The sequence below is a fragment of the Gadus chalcogrammus genome, chromosome 15 (genome assembly GCF_026213295.1).
Source record: "Gadus chalcogrammus isolate NIFS_2021 chromosome 15, NIFS_Gcha_1.0, whole genome shotgun sequence".
Classification (NCBI taxonomy): domain Eukaryota; kingdom Metazoa; phylum Chordata; class Actinopteri; order Gadiformes; family Gadidae; genus Gadus; species Gadus chalcogrammus.
Window position 1 is genome coordinate 25,358,137 of NC_079426.1, and position 15,773 is coordinate 25,373,909.

At 39.9% G+C, this 15,773-nt stretch overlaps 1 protein-coding gene and 1 long non-coding RNA gene across 2 annotated transcripts; one reads left to right on the plus strand and one right to left on the minus strand.

The window, feature by feature from the left end:
- Positions 1-344: 344 nt before the first annotated feature.
- Positions 345-12,558, minus strand: LOC130404411 (uncharacterized). The gene is made up of 9 exons (XM_056609119.1): positions 11,347-12,558; positions 7,690-7,796; positions 7,466-7,575; positions 7,284-7,351; positions 3,827-4,031; positions 2,620-3,620; positions 2,428-2,497; positions 1,650-1,815; positions 345-941 (listed from the first exon to the last, which is right to left on the minus strand). Exons 5-9 carry the CDS (start codon positions 4,026-4,028, stop codon positions 821-823), a joined length of 1,560 nt encoding a protein of 519 aa, XP_056465094.1. The 5' UTR covers positions 4,029-4,031; positions 7,284-7,351; positions 7,466-7,575; positions 7,690-7,796; positions 11,347-12,558; the 3' UTR covers positions 345-820.
- On the plus strand, positions 9,910-15,490 carry LOC130404424 (uncharacterized). The gene is made up of 3 exons (XR_008904227.1): positions 9,910-10,055; positions 11,831-11,915; positions 13,405-15,490. It is a non-coding gene; the product is annotated as an uncharacterized LOC130404424 (long non-coding RNA).
- The last annotated feature ends 283 nt before the right edge of the window (positions 15,491-15,773 follow it).

The following is a 15,773-nucleotide window of genomic DNA, read 5'->3' on the forward strand; positions in this document are numbered from 1 at the left end:
AAAACTGAAATGCTCGCTCATCTAGATTCAAAGGTGGATCCCATTCAAACAAAATTGTGCAGCATTCAGGTTTCTCTACACTGTAAAAAAAACAACTGTAAATTTACAGTAAATTACTGGCTATAAATTGCATTACTTTCACAGTACTTTTACAGTAATTTACTGTACATATTTTCACAGTAATTTACAGTAAATAGTTCACAGTAATTAGTTCTATTTTCACAGTAATTTACATTAAATAGTTCACAGTAATTAGTTCTATTTTCACAGTAATTTACATTAAATAGTTCACAGTAATTAGTTATAATTTCACAGTAATTTACATTTTATAGTTCACAGTAATTTGTTCTATTTTCACAGTAATTTACATTAAATAGTTCACAGTAATTTGTTCTATCTTCACAGTAATTTACAGTAGATAAATCACAGCTAATTACAATAAAAGTACAACTGCATACTGTATCTTCAAAGTTGTCATACCCATTAAAAAGCTGTGATTTAGCAATATGTCGCTGTGTTATAACAGTAACTTGCGGTACATACATTACACTAAATGGCTGTATTTTTACATTTTCACTGTGAAATTAATGCAATTAGGTAGCCAGTAATTTACTATAGCTTCACAGTTGTCTTTCCCATGGAATTACTGTGATATAGGGATATCCTGCATGCAATATACTGTAACTTCATACACATGCATCCAAAGTAAAAGGAAAACAAAGAAAACATGCAATTTGTTCAATTCAACATTTAATTATACAATGAATCAACATTAATACATTTAACCAATAACAACCCGTTATTCACGGCACATTTCACCCTACATTGAAATCCATTCAAAGTCCAATATCTTCCTCAAGAGTGTGCTCACATGTGGGTTCATCAACCCACGCTTTTTCTTGGCTTTGGAGCCCCTCTCTGGATTGATGCTCAAGAAGCACCTGTAAATAAAACAAGAAAACAACTTTCAGTTTTACATAGATTTATATATTGCATACTTTTTTTCAAAGACAGATGCAGTATACCTTACACCAAAGACGTCACAGGCACAGTGACATTATCAACAACTAGAGGCTGCTGTTCATCACAGAGATGAAAGACCATTTTTAAAGTAAATTCAAATTTTTTGGTTCAACTGTATTGAAGTAAGCGATTTATTTATGTTAATATATGTGTTAAATCGCTCTATATTCATACAGTGATCACTTATATAGTGTGCGCGTTTCATAACTCTGATCTCTCAGTCACCTGCTCTGCAATATAATCGGCAAATAAACTTTTCGGGGATCCCACAACTGATATCCAATCAGAAGACAGAACGCTACAAACCGGCACGTCTCACTGACGGTGCACGCCTAGAGCAATAGATCTTTAAGTGACTACAATGGCGGAGCAGGTAAAAAAACCTTCCCAATGTCTGTTTTGATGGTTTTTATCATGTTTATCACACTTATGGATCTGAGATGGTTCTAGATAACTCGCTGCTTGAAGACCGCAGTGCATTAATGTGGTGACTTAGGGACGAGGGAGGGGACAGCTAACTGCATTCAGTGTCAGGAAGTTAGCTAAACTGACCTTTCCGCTTACTTCACCTTTAACTAGAAAGCACTGTGGGAAACCCTGCAATGTTCATTTGAAAGTTAAAATACCTTTGGATAAACTCCAAAGTGGAGGAGCCCTCCTCAGGATACTGCAGGTTGAAGCAATAATAGCTTGCAAACATTGCAGCTATTCCGTTGCTGAAGGAGTGGTGTGGTCCCATCACAACCTTCTGTTCAATGCTGAGCATCCATGCGGTTGGCTTCATCATGTCACCTGAAAAGAACAATGAACACACATAAAGCGCTATTGTAAAGAAGTTGGGTGCTATGAGCAAGGAAAGAAGTTTCAGTAACCTTGAATGTTTTCACAAATTGTTACCCACTTACTGATGCTCGATGGTGTTGTGCCCCTGACGGAGTCTGCAAGGCAGCACTGCCTGGAAGGCCCTAACCTTAACCAGGCAGCGCTGCCTTGAAGACTCTGTTGGGTGCACAAAACACCGTTAAGCATCATTGTTACTGATGTAATTAATTGTCTATTGCACAACTCAAACCATTATGCCCTTCTTTGCTCTCCCCATTTTTAAGTCTCCAAGATTTGGTTCACAGTTCCAGAGCAAATCTAAGTCAATACACTACCCTTGAATGCTGCATAAAAGCAATCTGTAATCTCTAAAACCATCGACTTTACACCAACTACCGGCACTACTGTTGAAAGATGCTGAATCGAAAAGATCGAGACAAGCAACACTATTGGAAAAACAGGTTAGATCACTGATCAGCATGTTCTGTCAAAATATTGTGTAGCGCCTTGTTTATTTAAAAAACACATGGTACATTTATTACAGCTAGAAATATCAATATAAAATCCAGATATCAACAGTACCTTGGACAATCAAGCAGGGGTTGCTCGGCAATGGCACTGTGCTCTCAACATCAGCGGCAGTTGCACACGGCTGTAAAGTAAAAAGTAAATGTTACATTCATACAGTATATTGTAGCAAAGATTCAACATGGTGCATAAGACGTTCCACTGGTCCCACTGATTCTGAAGTTTTTTATTTTTTAAACAACTTACATCAGCCTCAAGCATGATGGCATTCTTCGGTTCTTTGAAATATGCCATCAGTAGCAGAAGGACACATGCAGCCTTGTCTGACGCCTCTGGCTCGTATTTAGCGAGGACGTCCCCGATCCCTGGACGGTTGAGCTGCTGGCAAAAGCGAATGATGGTACTGCCCTTGCTGTTCATAGCCTCTTCATACTTGGTTTGTATTGAGACATCCGTCAGCAGACTGAAGTGGGAGAAAAGGCCTCTTTGCGAGAATAGGAATGGCCAATCCTCCTTTATCTCATGAATGGCTGGTGCAGGCACCCCGTTTATGAACTGGCGCTGGGTGATGTAGGTCTTCTCCATCAGATGTTCAGCCGTTTCTGCCCCTCCCATCCCTCCCTCTGCGTAGATGTTCAGTAGTTGTTGTTTTGTTTCTTCCAAGGTTGCCTCCGTCTCTCCAGCAGGAAGTTCTTCCGGACACCACCGTACACAACCGTACTGGTCTACTGGGCCTCTGGCCATTGCGATTGCCCCCTCTGCCGCCACATTGGAGGGCCTGTGCTGCCTGCGTCGCCGAGTTTGAAGAGTTTGCTTCCTATTTTTGTATTCCACTCTTGTTTTTATTTGTTGCAAAAGGGAGTAGCAGCCGTCTCCCAGCATATCTCCCTTTTGTCCGACATCGGCAAAGCTTTTTGGCCAGTCTCTCACAATCATCCGGGCGATCGTGTGGCATGTTGCTCTTGTTGGGTTTTGCTCATGCGCTAACATTTGGTCCACCACTGTCTTTATCATGTCTCTTCTGTCCCCTGGTGATGGTCTTTTTGCATCTGCCGTCGCTTTGCCAATAGCTGCTGGCATCTCTACCCATCGGACCCGGAAGTCAGTATACCATGGCCTGCCAGGCAAGGTGGGTGATGAAAAGGAAGAGTTTCTTTCGGAAGTTCTTTCGGAACTTGACAAGGGAGTACTTGTGAGGGGTGGAGATTCGACAGCAACAGGATCTTCTACTTCAACTGGTGGAAGACCTAGAAGTGAGAAAGGAAAATTATTATAGATAGAGGTACAGCAAGAAGTAGATCCCGGTCGGATTCAAATCCAGGTCTGCTGTGAAGAGCACTGAGCCTCTAGGGGGACACTCTAACCACCTCTAGAACCCCTGAAGTCTTAAGCTATTTTAACGATTCAACTATAAAAATAATAAAAAACATGGCAGTGTCATAGTTGGATTTACCTTTATTCTTAATGCCGTTCAGCAGTCTGCGACACTGGATTTTACTGAGGTACTTCTCCAGATCCTTCGCTTCTACAAAGGCAAGGTCTGCTCTGCTCTCCACGCCAATCTCTTCCAACACTCCCAGCAGGGAAGTCAGGGTTTCAAGAGAGAGGCCCGGTAAAAATGAAGCAATTTCTTCCTTCACGTCTTCCCGATCCATTCTCTAAAATAACAAGCCAGAATCAAATCAATATTAAAGTAACCAAACTAAACTAATTAAACTAACCTACCAGGGGAGCAGAACTCAAAAACACAAGGCCATAAAAAAATACCAGCACCGTTGCAAACCTATGTTGGAGGTAACCAAGGACTGATTGTGAGAAAAGCGCTATATATATATATATATATAATTCTTTATTTCAGACCCAGGAGGATCCATATCAACACAAACAATAAACAAATACACAAACAATAAACAAATAACAAATAAATCAAATACATTATTATTATTGCACTCTCCTTACCCAACAGCAGATCAAATGACTGTGTGAATCCCCCAAACTAATTTACTAAATTTACTTAATGTTTAATATTTATTTACAAATGATTAACAATAAACAAGGGAAGATAACAATTGTAAGTAAGCATTATCAGTAGCTCCTGCAGACACGACTCAATCCTCAATAACTTTCAAAATTTTCGATTTCGGCCAAGAAATTTCATTTCTATGCTTCCCTGGTTTAAACCGTCTCTAAAAATGAATGGTGGAGAGCAATAAGTGAAAGGTGATTAACTCTGTAAGCTGGAAGAGGATAGTAATCATGCAAATCTTCATGCTTGATGCAAACATAATCCTCTTCAGCTACTCCTAATTCACAGTAGATGCCCATGTCTCTCAACTTCACGAAAGTGTGTTTCTCCATTACAAAGTGCACAGAATCCTGGAGAACAACAACGAGGTTAATTTTCCCAACATTAAGTTCTTCATCGTTGCTCCCAAGCAAAACCATCATCCCTTTTTTGTACACTGTGCCTTTCACTGTGACATTGTTACAAGCCAGTGCAGACTGTGACTCAAACTCATAACTGGCAAGAGATGCCCTGATCTTGTCATTGTAATCATTTACATACAACTCTGTGCCCTTTACTACTTGGATAATTGGAGGGAAAAGTTTGCCTGCACTAAGATAGGCTTGCAGAAGTTGGTGTCTCTCTGCCAGAGTCTGGCAAATACTTTTAAAGTTGTGTAATTTTCTGGCACACTGCTTGAAAAAAGTGTGTTTGCTTTCAAACCTTAGAGTCCACAGGCGGATAAGTGGGCCAAAGTGAAGGATGAGCTCTGGATAGTGGCATAAATAATGGTGCTTGGGTTTCAGGGGATGACCAGGGAAGAGCTGTTTCCTGTACCATATGTACTCTTCAATGATGACTTTCAGATATGCTACTTGGCCTGCTGTAATGGCTGGTGCACAGACAAGTTCCACCATCTCTCTCAGCTGCAACATGAGCTGCCATACCTTGTTGTCAGCAGGATCTTTAATCCTGTCACCTATCAATAGAGGTAGCAATCTAAGAAAGCACCAGTTTTGAACTGCATGCCCACTTAATCTCTCGCCTCCAGCAGAGAGGTCAGCCGGCTTGTCCTTGCCATCATTTCCTTGGTATTTGAATTGGTTCTTACACCGATTTAACTGCAGGTAAGTAAAATGCTTCTCCTTGACTAAATGACCAATAAACAAAGCAAGGTCATAAGAGACAATACCCTCAAACAAGTCATGGCCAAGGCATGGTGGAAGGCCAGGCTGGCAAACATGGAAATGTGTTAGTTGGTTGAAAGGAGAGTCAGACTTGATGCCGCAGACTGAGTCAGTGCCACTTGTTTTTAGATGTTGCAAATTACTTTTGTAGGCTTGTACTGTTCTTGTGATACCACACAAATGTGGTTCTTTCATAAATGTATCTCTGTCTACCTCACAGTAGCGACAGAAACGATCAGCCCTACTGAAATTTTCTAAAAAACCCCCAATGCCATGCGATCCCAAGTAGTCTCCTGAAATTGCAACCAAAGTGCCTTTTACAACATTGCCTTCACTTAGCACAATACCTCTCTCCTCCAGGACTTTGAGGTCCTTGATGAGTGGTTCAAAAACTTTGTTCATCCCAAAGTACTTAAAGTCCTTCTCCCGGCATAGAAGGACAAGCTGCATCTGATCTATAGTGGATCTATTGTGAGGTAAAATGTCAGTCAGAGTTGAGTAAACAGCTAACACTTTGTGTTTTTTTTTCCCTGATCCAAGAGGGTTAACGACCTCAAACGCATCTTGGTATAGCATCAAACCAACCGAGGAAGGCTCAGTTTTTAACAGCAGATTACTTTGAACTCCCTCCCCATCCTTAACATCCTGATAGACGTTAACAACAGAGGGTTGCAAACGTGTTGCAGCATACTGTTCTCGTACAGACTCACTTTTAAACAGTGCAGCCAATGTCTCCTGTACAGGTACATACTGGGCAAAGCACTCTTTGCCATTTTCATCATTTCCCAAGAACACAGGAACAGGCTCAACGTAGTTGAAACTTTCTTTAAAAGCACCCTTCCTCTTAAAGTCTGTGCTCAGAACTCCCCTGTTATAGAGCTTGAGTAGATCCCCTCTGCTCAGTTCATCAATAGTGTTGCTTATGGTGGCCTCTGGAATACCAAGTACCTTCAATTTCTCACTTAGAATGTTAAGCACATGTGACAGGCCAATTTCATGGGCATTTTGAAAGTCCTCAATGATTGTTTGTAGTGTACTTGCTGGTAACAATAGCTTGGCTTGTAATTTCAAGTAGAGAAGTGTAAGGTTTTGTAAAAAGAGGGTTTCATCCACAGCCAATTGCATTTCTTGTTCAGGTTGTTTATCAGAGATATCTAAACATGAGTGACTGGGTTCAGGCTGACTCAAAGGCTCTGCAAGAACAGACCGACTCAAAGTTTCTGTGGGAACAGACGTATCTAGAACCGAATCATCTAAGTCCTCTATACCTCTACTTCGATGTTTCCTGGAAACATGTGAGGCAAAACTGGACGCAACTGTAAAGCTGCAGTCACAACCTCTGAATGGGCATTTGATTTCCAATCCTTCTTCTGAGTGTGAATTCAAATGCTTTACAAGGGAGTTTACAGTTTCACACTTGAATGCACAAGACTGAGCCAGACACTTTAAGGGTGTGGACAACGGCTTGCAATATCTTGGTTGTTTGTGCTCTCTAAACATGTGCTCTCAGAACAGTGGCTTTGCGGTACATCCGAGTACAGTAAGGCACACCACACAGATAGTGATAATTTGGAGTGTTACTGTGCAACTTTGCGTGCTGAATAAACTGAACAGTAGTCTCAGACACATGCTCGCACAGACTAAATTTACATTGGAACATTGTTCACCAAAAGCATAAAATTAACTAGCTAGAAGGGGGATGGGCCATATTCTCGCACCTTCGTACTCTTTTGGCCAGGATGGGATGACAGCAGTCGTTGAAGGTCGTAGCAATAACAAACAAAACCTGTGGAAGAGAAAAAGAACACATCTTAATACTATAATTTTTTGTGTGTTGTGGGTGCCTACTAGGTTACGTCTTGTTAAATTAGTAAAATGGACTGCTAAAGCTTAATTGCACCTCTAAGTTGTAGGCCGATGACTTGCAGTCAGTAACCTTAACCTTCGTCCTCTTTTGGCCAGGATGGGATGACAGCAGTCGTTGAAGGTCGTAGCAATAACAAACAAAACCTGTGGAAGAGAAAAAGAACACATCTTAATACTATAATTGTTTGTGTGTTGTGGGTGCCTACTAGGTTACGGCTTGTTAAATTTGTAAAATGGACTGCTAAAGCTTAATTGCACCTCTAAGTTGTAGGCCGATGACTTGCAGTCAGTAACCTTAACCTTCGTCCTCTTTTGGCCAGGATGGGATGACAGCCGTTGACGGTCGCAGCAATAACAAACAAAACCTGTGGAAGAGAAAAATAACACATCTTAATACTATAATAGCAGGGTTGCCAACTTTGGGACTTTGGCTGGAGTGAGACTCTAAAATATAAGTGTGAGCGGCTAATTTTTTTTGGACAACCCTTAACCCTAAAAAAGTGTTTTATACAAAATAGTCCTCGTTTAGTAAACCCTCATCTATGAAAAAAAGTTAAAGAATGCAGGGGTGCAAACTCATCAGGGATGAAAAAGGTGACAAGGACCCAAACCCCCTCGCGGAATATATATATATATATATATATATATATACACACACACACACACAATATATATATATATATATACACACACACAGTGTTGTGATAGTTCACTTTCTACGTGAACTAGTTCAAAGTTCAGTTCACAAATTTTAAAATGAACTAGTTCAGTTCAGCGTTCATAATTCAAAGATTTGAAGTAAGTTCACAGTTCCAAAAAACGAACTAGTTCATAGTTTTTTTTTTTCAAAATGTTGCTGTGAGCTATTATTTTTTTTCGGTATTTTGAACATCGAGCCCACTTCGTGATTTGTCTAGGATGAAATAGAGTGGTTGAATCAAGCATCGTAGCGAAATACAGTTTATATCGTGTTTTATTGTACATTTAGCGCATTTTGTAAATCCCGTTGATTTCTGTTGGAAGACTCATTGCTCGTTGGCCGGAAGCGGAAAGGGAACTCGTTTCGTTGTAGTTCAAATTTGGTTGTAGTCTTTTCGCTCGGTTCTAGCCCTACTGTTGAGTCGGAGAACCGAGCGAAAAGACTACAACCAAACGTAAACAGCCCCCATTTCCGTTTCCGGCCTACAGGCAATGGTTCTAGGAGGTATTCTAGTCCGCTGAGCTATGAGCCAGAGAGCTAACGTTATGGATTGTACATATTTATAATTCGAAATTCGTCTCAGCCTTTATACCACAGATACTCTAGGGTCTATAGCATATAACCGTGTTGTCTGATTACAGTTTGATTTATTTTTCACAATTTAACAGATCTCGTTTTGAAGAATAATCACCGCGCCATTCGTTTCAATGGGAATCGGGACGGTCTATAGTTTCAACATAAAGTGTATTTATATTTTTTAATTCGTCCCAGCCTTTACACCACAGACACTATAGGGTCTATAGCATATAACCGCATTTTCTGATTGCAGTTTAATGTAACAGTAAGCTGACAACACCGCAACTGCAAATTAACCACACGGATATAACCGGCAGCCGGTCAAACAAATGTTCTCATTAGCACGTTAGCCTACGTTAGAAAGCCTGACGTTTTTGAAGCGTACCAACGTCACTCCTGTCTAGTACGGAATCAAGGCAGCTACAGACCCGAAGATGACATGTTTACACGGGTTGGCCAAACGAACAAGCTTGGAATAAATATTTATGACAGCTTGCGTTCGCCGATTACTTGGACGACGCCCCCCCCCCCCGAAATATTTTTATTGCAGATCTCCATGAATCACACAAATGACCTTTTTCGGAACAGAAACGGCGAATTTCGCCGAAAGGTGACAAGTTTGCATCCCTGAGAATGGAAACGCTTTTTCATAATGTACAATCTGGGCCACCTTGAATCATTTGGGGAATTTAAAAGTGCCACTTGCCCGATTCTTAAGTATTCCAAGATATACCCTGGGTTAGGCTCTACACCCCGTGAAAATCGACAAGATATACTCTTTGGTATAGACAAACGTCCCACCAATATTTATACCACTTATGTCATTCATGGTTTTATATTTATAATTTTTTATTTTACTTTACATTTAATTCTTCATAATTCAGGCATTACAGAACTTTCATGGTCATAAATAAAAAATACGAACTGCAGTTTAATTTCTTTGTTTGTTCTTGAATTGACGTAGAATGGAGCAAAGGCTCATGGGATTGGGAAATGCGTTTATCCAATAAACAGATGGAGGTCAAATCTATTTATTAAATTAATTTTTGATTAAAACCGTGCATTCTGTGTGAATGTGTATTTGAATGTTAACATTTCGTTTTTAGTTATGTAATCATTTGAAAGTCCCTTCAAGTTGAAAAAGCACATGCATTCTTATTATGGCCACACCTGGCATACTAAATCAACTGTGATCAGATTGGTTAAAAAAATAGAGGCTGCGTGTGATTTCAGTTCCGGTTCAATGCATTTGTAATGAGGGGGCGCACTTCTGTGCAGTGTGCACATTAGTCGTCGTTGCCAGCAGGCTGCACCCGACAGCCAAGGGATTTACATGTGGCATAGCAAGGTAAGCAGCAGAATTGTTTCCCAATTAAGCGTAATTTAGAAATGGAGTTGTTGAGTATTATGGTTTCATGAAAGCAAGGACAGCACTCTGTTGCTTTCGAAACTTTGAATCGCCGACAACGGACGTTTCGGGCCGCGCGCCCTTCTGCGTGTAATGGCTTCTTAAAGGCCATTACACGCTGAAAAAGGGAAACGTCCGTGGTTGGCGATTAAAAGTTTTGAATGCAACAGTGCTGTCCTTTCTTTCAGGAAAAAATATTACGATACGTTGGATTCAGCACGCAGTTAAGTTATATAAAGAAGTCTAGTTAGTGAGCGCGTTACTTCATACATTCGATTTTTTTTCTTGCCCCTGTGGAGGCTTGGGTGTAGGGGGTCATTAATATTTGTTTTTATTTAGTATTATGGTACAATATGTAGATGGGCCGACATGTCCACGGGTCGATTTTCCGTAGTAAATTGATCATTTTAATGATTTGGATTTCCCCGCGACGGTTTCGCGGGGTTCAGCTGCTAGTCAGGGACGCAGCGCGTGACCATGACAACGTTATTTCTTGGGAAATGGGACTAAAACGAATATAATGGATGACATTCATAGTATTATTGGTATAAAAATTCCATTACTTACATTACCATTAAGCAAACGAACAATTTTGTAAACAAGAAATCGTTAATATTTTATCAATGTCCTTCTAGAACCTGTCATGAACTTTGATAATCAAATCAAACGATGTCTCGAGCGCAATAGCTGTCTCTGATATAACGGACATTTAGCTGCTATTCTTTGGCAATTTGACATTTTATTTATTTAGTATTATGGTTTTATTTAGTATTATGGTACAATATGTAGATGGGCCGACATGTCCACGGGTCGATTTCCCGAGTAAATTTATAATTTTAATGATTTGGATTTCCCCGCGACGGTTTTGCGGGGAATAGCTGTCTCTGATATAACGGACATTTAGCTGCTATTCTTTGGCAATTTTACATTTTAAGTTGGCCATATGAGCAATGTTGTTTCTTAATGTTACTCGTATATGAACGTAGCCTAATATAAACATAGACTACGTTAATGTGAAGTAAATATACACAGCTGTGATAACCGCAATAACTTATCCTGGCATAGCAGTAGCCATAAGCAATTTGGCACAGAGTCTAGCTGAATGTCATTGATGATAAAGCTAACGTTAGTTAGTATATCTAGTTAGTCATCTATGAACGAATATGGTCTAACTAAAGTTGCTCACAGACCGACAGTCAAACATGATCGCTATTCGTGTTAGTCTACTTACCAAGAGTTGTATATAATATGAAATAATTATTAGCTTATTGCTGTAAATGTCAGTACGACCGTAGTTGCCAACTACATCAACGGAAGATGAGCATCTTCCCTGGGGAGGCTCGTGCGCCTGGTTCAGGAGCAGTGTATTGCTCGAGCAGTCAACTGCTCTTGAACCTCGCGCTCGAGGCTCCCCAGAAACTGGAACGTCAAGGTTCATGTTCGTTTTACCTTATTTGTGTATTTTGCTTGGGTGCCATTTTGATGTTTTTGCCAGGATCAATTCATGTACCCGTCATTTCAAGGTTATTTTCCCTCACAAAAGCTAGAACTTGTTTGGGCAATTAGTTGTGCAGTCCATTATACATTGTAAAAAGCCTGTAGTAAGAGAGAAAATAAAAGACATGATTATGTGTACTGTGATCAAGACACCCAAGTGGTTTGACATATTTGGTGTAACTGATGTTTTTCTTTTACTCTTGCACCTTCCCTTTTAGTCTCTGAAGCAGTGTCTCACACTCGAGTCCTGACCGAGGGCCTTGAAACTGGCATGCCTGTTCAAAACATCTCCAGGACAACAAGGTTATTTTGTGTTGACGTGTATTGAATTCTTAAGGGCAAAGGTTACTCAAAACAGGCAAATTCTGTAGAAACTCCATAAAAAGAAATATTAACTCACTAAGACCATTCATGAAACATCAGTAAGCTGCAGTTTGCATAGCCAGTCAGTAATATTTTAGTTCTTTCAACTGCGACTGCTTGTAAAAAAAAAAAATGCAATGATTCCACCAACAATAACCAATACAATGTTGTGCCAGATAACCTCAAATATAATTAGCCTACTTCCTATTTGTGCAAACCCATCAGATGCCTTTGAAAAAAACAAAAGTGCAAAGATGCTTTGTCTGAAATGAGTTCCCTTACCGTTTAATTTGGAGCAAGTGAAAAAATCACGGGCTTGTGTTATCTGTAGGGTCTCCGTTGTTGTCAACAGCTTCTCGGAGAGCTGGATGGAGAGGGTTTGCAGCGTCTGTATTCCAATTGGTTGTCAGGGTTTTTGCATTGGAAATGCATCAGTGAACAAATCGCCTGCTTGTGCCATCCGTAAGGTCTTCGTTGTCAACTTCTTGTTGGAGAGCTGGATGTAGAGGTTTTGCGACGTCTGTATTCAGATAAGGACTGCACGATATGGGCAAAATATGATATCCCGATATTTTTTGGCTGAATGGCGATATACATCTCGATATTTTCTATAGAGTGGGATAGATGGCTTTGTCGCATTGTCCTGCGTACTACGGTGAGGGTTTCAGTGCGCCCTAACTTAAATCCCCCGCCCCCTCCCTTCTCCGTTCCATTTGGGAACATGTTTGGTTTAATTTTGCTTGTTTCGTATATTTTAGTTAATTAATTAAGGGCGCCTCCAGAGGGCGCCCCCAACACATTGGATCGGCCCTCCGCTTTGTGGCCGCATTATCATCTAGAACGTGTATTAACTTTTGATAGTCTAACGTGGTCCATTATCCCTTACTTGTTGCAAGACACAGTAGTCTACACATACATCTATACATAAGGTTTCTGAGGACAGCAGGACAAGTTGGCACATCAACATTCACAAACGGAAGGCTTGCGCTACTCCATCTAGGCACTTTGAGTTGTAGCCTCATACCATAATTGAATGCCGCTTCTTTTGTAGCAAGAAGCAGCAAGTGTTATTTTCACAGAAGATGAACACATACCAAATTTTCTGATAAGTATATTAGGTTGTGCATACATCATACGATACTGCCTGCAAATTTCACGGTCATTAGACTGGTCATCAGTTATGTAATGTTATAAGTTTTTAGCCTCATTACATATGTTAAGGACTCTGCCAGGAAAGGAGAAATCAGTAGTTATCAGTTTCTTATCTGCCTTACTTCATGAGCATCAGCTGTATGTGGCCTTAGTGCCTAGATTTAATATGACAACCGCCACTGTTGTTTGGACCGGCGGGTAGACGTAAACTGGCAGATAAATCTAATTGTTATGATTTCTCTCATTCATTTCTTATGTTTGCATTTGTGTCTTGCAGAAGATGAAGGAGAATGCGTGCAGTGGGCTGAATAGAGAATTCGTGAATCAAAGGCAACACCATCAAATGCATTATGAAATTAAGCACTATCAGGTTGTCAAGGCTGTAGCTCAGCGGGCACATGGTCCTGGATACCTGATATATATATATTTTTTTTAACTATTTATATATGGAATCTGAATGCACTCCAAGAAATGCTGCAGTTCTTTGTGCCACAAGAGGCCAAGAAGCTCTACTACAAGAAGTTAAGGCAGAAGATGAAGATTATTACAAATTATCCAAGTCAGTTCCGACCAAGTAATTTGATTGGACAAGAGGCATTCCAGTGCTGATATAGAGTATAACAGCACTGGGTCTTTTAACTATACACGTATCGCTCCCCTTTACGGGTGTTCTCATAACCGTTAATGTTATTAACAATCTTTTTGTAGCTTAGATTGCAGCTAACTTTGCACAGCAAATATGAACATGTTTCCAGGAATAACATTGGAGTTGAATTAAGAATGGTCGCCAGAAGAGGACCAAGGGAACCTAATGTAATGCTAATGTGTTAATGTGTTGCTTGGCAACAGTTTGACCAGTTGCGGATCTATTTGTGTTGGCGGAGCCAAATAAATCATCAATGAACCAAAGAAATCTGATCATAATATGTTGTTAATTATTATTGTTAACTAATGATTGGTGCTTGTAGAACTGTTGTATAAAAGCAATATCACTCAGGAGGGAGTGCTTTTGTACTACGGCTGGGATTCGGTCGTAGGTATGAGGCCGTTGGCCGAGTGCCGAAGAGAATCACAGCCGTGCTGATATTCAGTACAACAGCACTCTCGTGTGATATTGCTTAATTATTCTGTTCCCAAATTCCATAAAAAGTCTGATTACTAAGAAATATTGATGTATCATTACTTTTGTCAGTTTCAAGTTTTTGTTTTAACACAGGTGTACCAACAATGTGTATGATGTATGACTACCTAAGCTGTACATGTCTTTAAAGATATTGATGCAGATATTTCCACATTTACATTTCTCAGTGCAAATGGGTTTTTGAATAAGTTTCTGAAACTAGTGCTTTGAGATGTTTGAGATAACAAACATTTAATATGTTGGAAATATTTTTGGTCGCTGGTCAGCTTAATATTTAATATATTGTTTCTTATGGCACATTAACGAGAATGTCAAACTGGCACTGAATGTTGAAAGGTTGCTGACCCCTGGTTACTGTATTCCCTCTCCCGCTCCATTACATGTATGTTCGTTTATTTCAAGTTAACTTGTTTTTCTGTGTTATTACAACCTTGCAACACATTTCCATTAATGTAGTTTGTTTATTCAAATGGGTATTAAAACCTTAATCTTTGTCAAGCCAAACTCTTGAGTAATTATTTCAAAGAATAGGGGCGTGGAAATCAATGAGGTAAGTGGGTTTTGGGGCTTATCTTATGACTAACTTTGGATCTGAACTAATGTGAATTGTGATAGATCTCATGGTGTTTACATCGCTTTACTAGGATTTCTAAATTGCAGCTTCTGTGTTTTAACCCCTCTCAAATGCTACTGTTGTAATGGGGTTTTCTTAACCAGTGATCTTTATTGCACTTGTGAAAGCTGTTTGTGTGAGCTGTTTGTGTGAGGTTTTAAATCAGGCTTGGGCCTATAAAAAAATAGTTAATAAATCAGTTTATTTATTTATTATTAATAGAACGGGCCAGGCTCGGACAGAACAGAGAGCTAAAATCCTAAATTCAATAAACTGTCAGTTGAGCTGGACGAGCCACGGTGTTCTGGAACACAGCGCTCAGTTCTGATCTCTCTCCACTATCGGGACTCCATCACTCATTTCACTCAGTAACTCTAATGTTGTAAGGTATTTATCTTCATCTCTTATCTATTGTACTACGGGGAACTATGCAGGCTAACCCTATATATATGGACACCTGCTAAGTTGTTCCACTCAAATAGAGTAGGCCTACTAAAGTGAAAACGTTACGTTGTCCTGGCAACCGGGTTTTCAGTTCTAAACAACCGAACGAGAGATGGCGTTCTCCATGGGTGTGTTCGAAATGACTTACTAATTACTACTTACTACCTACTCAATACTTGGCTTACTTCTCGAATCCTTAAATAATGATTGAGTAATCCATTTGAGTAATCGACGTTCGGAAGACCGTTCTTACTTAACCACCTCAGATGACGTGAATCAAATGACGTGTCAATAACCTACCGGCCGGGCGCGGTTAATAAATATTATAAATAAATATATAAACGTCACATTTAACGTCACAGTACATCTTCAACCTAAGGATTTGCGGTGATATGTTAAAAACAATTATTAACCAATTATTAAAAAAAACATTTATGTGTGTTATGTG

What these genes read in the sequence shown, in the direction of transcription:
- LOC130404411 (XM_056609119.1), bottom strand. Translation starts at nt 4,028, where the DNA reads ATGGATCGGGAAGACGTGAAGGAAGAAATTGCTTCATTTTTACCGGGC. An exon ending in CCCCTGCTTGATTGTCCAAG is followed by an intron (nt 1,816 to 2,427) that starts GTACTGTTGATA and finishes TGTTCTTTTCAG; the next exon opens with GTGACATGATGAAGCCAACC. An exon ending in ACTTTGGAGTTTATCCAAAG is followed by an intron (nt 942 to 1,649) that starts GTATTTTAACTT and finishes TTTTATTTACAG; the next exon opens with GTGCTTCTTGAGCATCAATC.